The following is a 10,874-nucleotide window of genomic DNA, read 5'->3' on the forward strand; positions in this document are numbered from 1 at the left end:
TTCGTTAATCATCGGTACATTGGAGAAATTACGACTACGTAAATCGACACATGAAAGTCTGAGGCTGAGCTATATATACTTTTATGCGCCAAGTTCAGCAGAACATCATATAATGCTTCTTTTGTTTTTTTTTTATTTTATATTTCATTTCAAGTATCGTACAACAGTTTTGCTAAAGTCGCTAGACCATTAGGCAAAAGTCGCGTTCACATCTCAACGCTGATAACTCCTTGGCGCCGTTTACTCGACCGTTGACTCCGTTACTACTAATTCCCACTTCTACTTCACTTTATTTCCTTTTTTTTTTTTTCTTTTTTTTTTTTTCTTTCGAAAAAACCGAACCATCACACTCTCCGCAGTAGCGCGTAGAAAGTGTGTTGGTATCAAAACCCCATTTTTCTTCTCTGCAACTTCTCAGAAATTTAATTCTCGACGAACTTATTCTCATATACGTGTTTCGTACTCTACTGCTCCAAATACAGGTAATCAATTGCCAATTTGCTTTCAGGATTTTCCATTTAGTTTTGTTTTGCTTTAATTTGTGTGTGTGTGTGTGTGTTATTTTTTTGCTTCTGTTGGGCAACTCTGGGTTTTTTGCTTACAGGATGATCGGGCAATTGTTCGAGTTCGAGAATTTCAATTTTAAATGATAGGTAAATGCACAAACTGCTGAATCAGGTTCATCTGTTTGTAATTTGTTGAAGCTGAAGCTATTTCAATTTATTTTGCAATTAGGTTTACAGACTTTCTGATTTTGCGCAGGATGAAAAGGCATGCCCAAGTTCACCTTCTCCGTAAGTTCGAGAAGCTGAAAACCCCCAGTTGATATCAGAGTGTACTAAAATGGAGAACTCGCAAAATCTTCTCGACATTGCGCAATCCGCATCCGAAGCATCGCAATTCGCAAGACAAACCCTAATTCAAAAGGAGAATTTCAAGAAATTCTCATCTTTCTTAGAGAGACTATCATTTTCCCTAAAAGAATCCTCCAAATTCGACGCGGTGAGAGATTCCGAAACCCTAAACAGAGCAATCGAGAATCTCAAAGCCGAGATCGAAGCTGCCAAGCAACTTGGCACTGAGTGCGCCGAAGGAAACAGAATTTACCTCCTCCTAAATTGCAAGAAAATTGCGGGCGAGTTGGACAAGACTAGCAAGAACATTAGCCACGCTTTGATCCCCTTTACTTCAGGATCTTTCGAATTAGAATCAAACAACATCCTTGCAAATCTGTGCAAGAACATGTCAGATACTCAGTACCAAGTTTCTGCTATTGAACAAGAAATCCTGCAGAAAATCGAGACAGGGATAGAAGATAGAAGAATCGACCGTTCGTACGCAAGCAATTTGCTTGTTAATATAGCCAAATCTCTAGGTATTTCTTGCGAATCATCTGAATTAAAAACGGAATTCGAAAGATTCAAAAAAGAAATCGAAAATATCGAATCCAGTACAGAGGCTTTGCGTATGGAGCAGATAATCCGACTCCTTAGTAATGCAGACATGGTCACAACTCCAAAGGAGAAGGAGATTAAATATCTGACGAAACGGATATCGTTAGGCAGGCATCTTTTAGAACCTCTGCCGTCTTTTTACTGCCCGATAAAATTAGATATAATGGAGGATCCAGTCGAGACGCCAGCTGGACATACATTCGAGAGGGCGGCGATTGAGAAGTGGCTGATGTCAGCGGAAGGTAACAGCCTCTGTCCAATGACGAAAATGCCCCTGAGCAGATCTTCACTGCGGCCGAACAGAGTTCTTCGGCAGTCCATTGAGGAGTGGAGAAATCGAAACATCATGATTAGTATAGCTTCGATGAAACCTGAGATACAGTCGAATGATGAGCTGGAAGTGCTTCGTTGTCTGAATAAGCTGAGAGATTTGTGCGAGACGAGTCAGATGCATAGAGAATGGATAGTTATGGAGGATTATATACCGATTGTTGCAGGTCTTCTTTCTGCGAAGACGAGTGAGTTTAGAGTACGTTCTTTGGCTGTTCTTTACTATCTTGCGAAGGATAGTGATGATAATAAGGTAATTCTTGTAGTCAATTTTTTCTTTCTATAGATACTTAAGGCTCTGTTTGGTTCATGAATTTTGAAATGAGGAAAATGAAAAATGCAAAAAGAAACGGAAGCAAAAAAATTTAAATTGTCTAGTGTGTTTGGTTGCTAATGAAAACGGTGATGAAATTGATTCTGTGGAAAACGTTTTCTTTATCCAAGCAGACGTGTATTGGAATTGCAGCCATAGAAAACCTGCTTGCGCTTTACGTTTAATTTTCCTCACTGTTTTTTTTCCTTTTGAGGAAAATGTATTTTTCTTGTTTCAGTCACAAAATATTTTCACCTTTTCCCCAGATTATTTTACCTTCTAATCGAACAGGAAACCAATTTTACGCAGTCCTTTCATTTTTTACTTAGCATTTTCCTTGATCCAAACAGAGCCTTATCAAATCACAATTTTCATTTGTACCAGGAGAGGATTGTTAAAGAAAATGACAGCATTGTATACATCGTTCGTTCGCTTGCGCGTAAAGTTGAAGAAAGTTTGTCAGCGCTGCAGTTGCTCTTGGAACTATCAAGAATTACACATATCAAAACCCTAATCGGGGGTGCGCAGGGTTGCATACTTCTGCTTGTCACTTTGGCAAACAGTGACGACCCTCAAGCTTCGAAATACGCACAAGAGGTATTGAAGAATCTAGCTTTTGTTGATACTAACATTATACAAATGGCAAGGGCAAAATTCTTCAAACCCTTGTTGCATCGTCTTTGCGAAGGTAAAAATAACAACCACAATAATAAATCTCTAACTTCTTAAATCTTGATTTTAAATTTTTAACGAGTTAATATTTACAGGACCTGTAAGCATACAAATAACAATGGCAGATACCTTAGCCGAGGTTGAGCTAACCGATCATAACAAGCTGTGCCTTTTTAGAGATGGGGCATTAAATCCGCTTCTTCAGATGCTTCGAAATAGTGATATAGATGTAAAAGCCGCAGCTGTTAAAGCTCTACAGAATCTCTCGGGGGTAGCACAAAACGGTCTTCGGTTGATTAAAGAAGGGGCGAAAGACTCATTGTTCGAGCTTCTCTTTTGTCACTCTTTATCATCGTCATCATCCAAATTGCGCGAACAGGTGGCGAGAACTGTCATGCACTTAGCCATGTCCACAACTTCCTCAGAAGCTTCGGAAGAGCAGATTTCACTTGTCGAAACCGAAGAAGATATTTTCAAGCTGTTTTCTCTTATCTCGTATAGTGGGCCCGATATGCAAGAAACCCTTCTCCTCACATTCCTCGCCTTGTGCAAATCGCCTACCGGTTCCCAAATCAGGAATGATTTGAGACAGGTATTATATTTTATGCCCTCTCCCATGAATTTTCAGTCCACATAAAAATATCTGAAATGCTAAATGTTATTTCAGTTTTATTGATACTGTTTCGACTTTAAATTTGGCCATTTTTCAGTTCGAATTTGGTAAAAGTCCAAACACAAAATTTATAGTTCTTCGAGCAGGCTTTCTAATCCAACTTGAATCATTTAGATTGGACATCTGATGTGAATGTTGTGCAAGAATTAGTTACATGAAAAACTCAAAACATCAAAGTTGTAGTCAATGTTCATTCATTAACGCATAACTCTCTCACTCGACATCCAATATAGGTGATTCGAGTTGGATTAGAAATCCAACTCAGAGAACTACAAATTTTGTGTTTTATCTTTTATCAAATCTAATTAAAAAATGTTCAAAAATCACATTTGAAGTCGAAACAGTACTATTAAAATTGAAACAACATTTTTCACCTCCTTAAAAATATATGTTTTTTTTTTTCTCGCATTTAACCAGATATCTGCTGTTAAAGTACTGGTCCAATTATGTGAACTGGATGATCTCTCAGTGAGGGCAGCTGCTGTGAAATTGCTGTACCGTTTAACGCAAGATGGGGACCACACAACTTTCTTGGACCATGTGAACAAGAAATGCACTGCAAATCTCGTTAAAATAATCGAAACTTCGAAAAACGAAGAGGAGGCAGCTGCAGCAATGGGTGTAATCTCTCACCTCCCCCGAAACCTCCAGATGTCCGAGCACCTCCTAGACTCAGGGGCACTCGAAGTCATTTTCGATTGTCTAAATTATAAAAACACCCACGCCCCTCACGTAAAGGAGCTAGTCGAAAACGCAGCCGAAGCCCTATCCCGTTTCACCGTATCAACCAATCCCATGTGGCAGAAGAGAGTAGCCGAAGCAGGAATGATCCCTGTTCTTGTGAAACTACTATCCACCGGATCTTCTCTTGCTAAATTACATGCGGCAGTTTCATTAAAGCAGTTTTCGGAAAGTTCTGGAAGCTGTAGCTCGCCCGTGAAAATGGGAGGTGTTCTAGGGTGTTGCTTCGGTTCACCTCCGGCGAACGTATGTCAGATACATGGTGGCGTTTGCAGCACTGAGTCATCGTTCTGCCTCTTGGAGGCCGGAGCTGTGGGTCCCCTTGTGGCGGTTTTAGGAGAGAGTGATGATTTAAGGGTTTGTGAAGCTTCTTTGGATGCGATTTTGACGTTCATTGATGGGGTGCAGCTGCAGAGTGGGTGCAAGGTTCTTGATGAAGGTGGTGCATTGGTCCAGATGATTAAGATATTGAACTGTTCTTGCACCAACGAATTGCAGGAGAAAATGTTAGGAGCACTGCAGAGGATATTTAGACTCGTGGAGTATAAAACGAAATATGGGAAATCAGCGCAGATGTCGCTCGTGGATATTACTCAGAGAGGGAGCAGTGGCGCGAAATCTTTGGCTGCAAAAATACTGGTCCAGTTGAATGTGCTGAACGAGCAGTCTACCTTTTTTTGATGGAGATGTGTGAAAAGGTTTAGTAATTATTATAATTATTATTGCATTTATTTGTCTTGTACATATGATTGGATTGAATTTATTTCAAAAACTTACAGTTGAAACAAAAGGGAAACTTACAGTTGTTAAGTAGCTTAACATGTGTTGTACTAACCACCAGTAATTCCGTTCTGTGATTCACAGTTGAGAATTGTAAAATCTCATCCAAATTTCCCAAAAAATGGTTAGATCCAGAATACAGGCGAAGAATTTAGGTTTAAAATAAATTACGAAACCACATAAACATAGTACGCATAACCGGGATGATGGCTCTGCCTACAATGTTTAACTACATCGATCAGTTCATTATAATACCGAGGTATCTGTATTATGTAGCGCAAAGAAAATGATAATCGTACACTGGCGGACACTATCAAACCATCAGTCCTAGTAAGTAGCCTCCAAATTGCAAGCAGTTATTACAGGGTCGTTGCGAATCTTGTGATACGTTAAAATGTGGTATACACGGGATACAGTAAACTAAAGATATTAAAAAAAAAAAAAAAAAAAAAAAAAAAAAAAAAAAGGAGAGGTTAAGGCAAAGAGCCTCGAAAGGGAAAAATGCTTCCCTCGAAATGACATATATAAACCCCCTGGATCGGTCCTACGCAACGCATCTGCAAATATACCTCGTAAATCTCCTCACTCAGTGGGTCCTACACAGAAGCGTCGTTGCATGTTCAGAGCGATTTATTAGCAAACTTTGATTTTTGCGAAACCTAAATGGCCGTTTTCTTTTTTTAACAATGAATGGTCAAACGTTTATGCGTAGCATTTTTCACCTGTCAACCGCAATCTCAACGTTTCACCCAATGCCCACCGCCTGACCTTGGACCGCGATCTCGAGCAAATTGGAGCATCAATCGGGGAGATTTGCCATCGTACTCATCGACTCTATAACCTGCAATATTCAGCTCGGCTATTTTATGGTGCCAACTGGCGTCGCATTATCGGTGTATTATTATACATTAATTCATGATCATGTCCATCTAAGCAATTAAATACATAATGCATCGACGAATGTACTCCAGTTCATTAAATATGCTTGAATAATGTGATTTTTTTTCTCAAAACTAGTGTGAATTAACGATCAAGCTAAGAGAAGGAAACCAGTCTTTATGAACTCAATTAGGTACCACATACCAACATAAATGAAGAAATAAACTAGGAATTAGAGGCGTTGGACATGAACACCTAAGCTGTCTAATTACAGACATGAACTCCCGTCAAATTATAAGCTTACTCTTACAAAATCATGACACTACGGCAATGATATGGAACTTCAGAGTTAGATTTTTTGCACATAAAAGAATCATGTTTCGTTCATAATTCTACAAGAAACATAGTCACAATAATCAAAAAAAATATCCAGAAATTCCTATCCCTCTATTTATCTCTAGTTCCAAAGATCAAAGAGCCAAGCAGAAAGTATTCCAATAATTTTCAATTCGCTAAAAGTTTCATGTGAGTCGAGTCCAAGATGATCTATTCTTAGTCGTGGGGAGAAGAAACCACAAAAATCATTCTTTAAAGAAACATTTTGAGGCACTCATGCAAGAAATGTTACATGTAGCCAAAAATTAAAACCATTCTGCTTTCAGTTTTTTTGAATAAAGTTGAACGTTTTGCTGACAAATAGGTCACCAATCACTACGCCAAGTTGTCAAAGAAAACCAGTTATCCTATAAAATGACCTCCCGCAAAATACAAAATAAATCCCGTGTGTTCATAAGATCGGATCCAGAAAAAAAATATTTCTTAGATTTACCCATTCATGAATCTAGAATAGTTGCCAACTCATATATTATATGAAACAAAGAGGAGAGTTCTGAGTCAAAAAAAGAAAAAGTAATCGCATCGGAAATAAGATCAAATTAAGGGTAAACGTTACCTTGTAAAGCATCCATTGCCGTGGCTGCATGGGCTGGACTCAAAAAATCAACGAAGCAAAGCACCAGCATATTACCACTAGACTGGAAAGTACATTTGAAACAGAGTACCATTAGAATACACTACAAGTATGACATAAATAAACACTGCCACTACGCATTCAAACAAATGCTTACGTATTTTGATTCTGTAGTTACAAGTCTAACACCTCTATAACCTACGAATGGGCGAAATATATCTGCATAGAAAGTTAAGGAACGAACTAGTATTGTTAAATATACGAGAACAGATTATACACCGAAAAAAGGATACGAGAAATTTCCCTGCGAGAGCAACTCACAGGAAAGCCCTCCACATATAGAGTGTTGCTAGCATCAATAGGAAGCGAAATTTCAGGAACTCCTCCCATTTTTCGAATAACAGGAATGATTTGAGGCGGTCTTCCTTTAGACATTAGTCGTGGATCATCATCAACAAGATGATGTCCGCCGAGTCCGTTGCTCCCCGATCTTATATAGTCACCGTCAAATGATGGCTTTTTCTGTAAATTGAACAGCTATGATCAAACATCACATACAGCTGATACAGCACATATATCTCGAACAAATGAATAGATTCAACCCGGAAAATGGAAAATAAATGGTCATTGGGCAAAGGTGAATACCGAATTGCGAAGGTAGCGATCATACGATGCATCAATGGAGCCAGTATCTCTGATGCCACGGGAATCTGCCCTATCGTCTTCATTGGCAAAATTACCAGGAAGGTCATTGCCGCTAGGCATCTCTATAATAAGACAATAAAGGACAAAACGGTAAATGTTACAGGCATCTGAAAACATCAATTGGACTAAAGGAAAAAGCTCACAAGACTGCTATTTGAGAATCACTGGCGTAACTTAAACCCACCACCACCTGCCCAATCTTTCTTATGCTAGTGCAATCGTAACCCTTTCTTTCATTTTATTATCATGTATCACACGAGGAGAATTCGATAACTGAACTCAGAATTCAATATTAGCAGTTAAAAGCACCATAATTTATTCATAAATTCAACCTACATTTCTTCATCTGCATATATATATATATATATATATATATATATATATATATATATATATATATATATATATATATATATATATATAAAGGACTCAATTAAGGATTAATACTGCAGCAACTCGGTGCTAACAAATTAAGCTGAAAAAAAAACAGAACTTTACCAATTTTTCTTCAGTAAAATCATTCTCATAGAACCCTAGCTTACTCTGAAATCTAATTCTTAAAAAAAAAAAAAAAAACCAAAATTCTCACACAACACCAAAATAAGCGAACGAATTGGTGCATACATACAGAAAAGAATAATAATTATTAAAAGAGAACTACCATAGTCGGAACGAGGTCGTTTCAATGAGCGAGGAGAAAGTGACGCAGGCTGCTGCTGCTGCTGCTGCTGCTTCTTGCTCTCGACGTATTTCCAATAAGCGTCGGCCATTTTTGTTTTTTCCGATAAATTAAGACCAGAGATAAATTAGGGGTTTACAACTTGATCCGATTTGAAGACTAGGGTTTTGGCAGCAAGACTAAAGCAGCCCTTTTTACCACTGCCGAACGGAACTTAAAATATTTTTACCGCGGAGCCCGTATATACTATATATACACAGCATATTCTCGATAAATTAATGCCCAATAAATTATAATAAAGTAATACACTCGTTTAAATAATATTTTTTTTAATTACCGGTAAAAATATATTATATTTTTCAATTACTGGTGAAAATATATTATGGGAAAATTACAACCGTCTCTAAGCTATGGTTAAATTACGAAAACTCCCTCTTGTTTGGGTAACTACAACCACCCCTTAACTATAAGGCTTTTTTCATGTCCACCTTTGCGGTTTCAAATTTAGTGGAATCTTCGAGATGATACGGAATATTATCATTTTGTACCCGTTTTATCCAATTCAAACTCAACATTTCGAAGCAAGATGGTCATAATATGTGTTTTTTGGCTTGTATATATCATATTGTTGTGCATCAGAAACTGTATTTTTACACAAAACAAGTACAAATTAGAGCACATTCCACGAAATCTAGATGATTATATTGAATTTGACACCATACGAGTGGAGGTGTAAGAAAAAACCATAGTTGAGGAGTATATATGTAATCATCCAAATAAAAGGGGTTTTTTCGTAAATTAACTATACCTCGGGGGTTGGTTGTAATTTACCCTATATTATATTATTAGTTTGATAAATTAATAGAAATTTACTGATACCAACTTACCAACTGTATTAAATTAAAGAAGTTTTAACCGTAGATATTAATCACGGTCCATGAACCACAGTTAAAATACACAATTTTCTTTCTTCATTTTTTGACAATAAAAAGAACACAATTATTTAACGCCGATTAGATGATGTTACTATTTTTTTTTTTTTTTTTTTTTAACTAATGACATGTTTGTCGTCGGTTATATTGTTTGACCAGCCGATTCGATCAAACCAATTTCACCATCCGCAAAATGCCCTCACGCACCCTTATATATGGCATGTTGTTTGGTAGGACGGAGGACTTTTAACAAAGAAAAATATAGGGTATTTTCGTCCAAATGACGCGCGAGAGGATTCAATCGAAACCTTTAAAACGATCGACAAGACCTTATTACTAATAAAATTAGGATTGATGGACTTTTAACAAATTGCCACAATTAAACAAAAGAGATTTGACCACATCAATTATATATTTTCCTGTATATTAGTTAGCTAAAAAATAAAAATATAGTTTAATTTTATTTTGTTCTCCTAATCTTCAAATCAACCTCTATTTTCTTCACCTAACACTTCTACATTATATCATTACTTCTGACTATCTTTAATTCCTTCTCTGTTAAGTATCAATTTTCCATTTCTTATTTTGTCCTATTTTCTTCTAGTATAATTTTTTTTCAAAATAATTACTATATATTTACTTTTTGATTGTAGGGCTACTTGATTTTTAAGTCCAAATGGAAGAAACCGCAGGGAATCCACTGTACTATAGCTGCAGAAATTGCAGGAATCCTGTTGCACTACAGGAAGATCTCCTTTCCAAGAATTTCCTGGTGATTTTTATTTGTTTTTGCACTTTAATATTTTATTGCTAATAAGTTATTACATAACTTAATTATTGCTATGTCATAAAAAAAAAAACTTGATCATCATCACTCTGTTAATCCATTATTTCTTGAAACTTTTTTTTTTTAAATAATTATTAAAAGATTCTTCCGCTATTTTTTTATGGACAAGAAAAGTTGCAGCAACTCGAAGTACAATTATAGTCTTTTGTGTCAGTAATTTTTTTGTTAGCATCTAATTAGTCGTAATTAGATCTTTTATGTTTGTTGACTTAGGCAAAATCGGGGCAAGCGTATATGTTCCAACATGCAATGAACATCATAGTTGGGGCGAAGGAGGACGGACAACTAATAACCGGTTATTACACGATTGCTAAAATATTTTGCAGCAAATGTAGTGATGAAATGGGTTGGACTTATGTTAGAGCTTTTGAAGCAAGAGACAAGTTCAAGGAGGGCAAATACATTGTCGAGAAGGCTAAGATTTCGAATACCGAGACCAACTCGATCTAGATTCTGAAAACTAAAATTTTTACTATAATAAACGATACCGTACGCGTGTTTGTGTGTGTGTTTTATTGTTGATGACGATGTACATTTTCTTCGACTTCTGTTGTCTAGAGCTTGTTGGTTATATCATATATGTACTACAAATATACATTGCTAGAAATATACTACTTACAAAATAACTATTGCTTCTATCGGCAATTTTTATCGTTAAAAAGCGTAGCATAAAGAAATATCACGTATGTAAGGGTAGAATTGACTTTTTTATGCAAATAATAAAAAAAAATCTTTAAAAAATCACATTGTAAGCGTGGGCGGACCCAAGGTATGCCTTGGGGGTAGACATGGCCACGGGGCGGGTCGGGTCCGGGTCCGGGTCCGACTTTTAGAGGACCCGAAACCGACCCGCGGGGAGGTGGGTCCGGGTCTGGGGCGGGTCCACCCGGGTCCATCCG

At 37.1% G+C, this 10,874-nt stretch overlaps 3 protein-coding genes across 5 annotated transcripts; 2 read left to right on the forward strand and 1 right to left on the reverse strand.

Annotated features, from left to right (window-relative positions):
* Window positions 1-104: 104 nt before the first annotated feature.
* LOC105977657 (U-box domain-containing protein 44) lies at window positions 105-4,973 on the forward strand. Of its 2 annotated transcripts, none has more exons than XM_088819591.1 (6): window positions 105-482; window positions 605-653; window positions 763-2,037; window positions 2,482-2,785; window positions 2,865-3,361; window positions 3,860-4,973. In XM_088819591.1, the coding sequence occupies exons 3-6, from the start codon at window positions 844-846 to the stop codon at window positions 4,862-4,864; spliced, it is 3,000 nt and encodes a 999-aa protein (XP_088675717.1). In that variant the 5' UTR covers window positions 105-482; window positions 605-653; window positions 763-843; the 3' UTR covers window positions 4,865-4,973. The 2 variants fall into 2 exon arrangements, with proteins under 2 accessions (XP_088675717.1, XP_012858449.2); XM_013002995.2 differs by having other exon boundaries at window positions 296-482; window positions 736-2,037.
* Window positions 4,974-5,269: 296 nt separating this feature from the next.
* LOC105977658 (RNA-binding protein 1) lies at window positions 5,270-8,399 on the reverse strand. The gene is made up of 7 exons (XM_088819592.1): window positions 8,179-8,399; window positions 7,458-7,579; window positions 7,106-7,334; window positions 6,970-7,031; window positions 6,795-6,876; window positions 5,686-5,804; window positions 5,270-5,559 (listed from the first exon to the last, which is right to left on the reverse strand). The coding sequence occupies exons 1-6, from the start codon at window positions 8,285-8,287 to the stop codon at window positions 5,701-5,703; spliced, it is 708 nt and encodes a 235-aa protein (XP_088675718.1). The 5' UTR covers window positions 8,288-8,399; the 3' UTR covers window positions 5,270-5,559; window positions 5,686-5,700.
* A 1,152-nt stretch (window positions 8,400-9,551) lies between these two features.
* Window positions 9,552-10,601, forward strand: LOC105977615 (protein yippee-like At4g27740). Of its 2 annotated transcripts, XM_088819593.1 has the most exons (3): window positions 9,552-9,685; window positions 9,782-9,900; window positions 10,189-10,601. In XM_088819593.1, exons 2-3 carry the CDS (start codon window positions 9,805-9,807, stop codon window positions 10,423-10,425), a joined length of 333 nt encoding a protein of 110 aa, XP_088675719.1. In that variant the 5' UTR covers window positions 9,552-9,685; window positions 9,782-9,804; the 3' UTR covers window positions 10,426-10,601. The 2 variants fall into 2 exon arrangements, with proteins under 2 accessions (XP_088675719.1, XP_012858393.2); XM_013002939.2 differs by lacking the exon at window positions 9,552-9,685 and having other exon boundaries at window positions 9,692-9,900.
* The last annotated feature ends 273 nt before the right edge of the window (window positions 10,602-10,874 follow it).

This window comes from Erythranthe guttata, chromosome 6, assembly GCF_056151865.1.
Source record: "Erythranthe guttata isolate IM_541 chromosome 6, IM_541, whole genome shotgun sequence".
Lineage (NCBI taxonomy): Eukaryota > Viridiplantae > Streptophyta > Magnoliopsida > Lamiales > Phrymaceae > Erythranthe > Erythranthe guttata.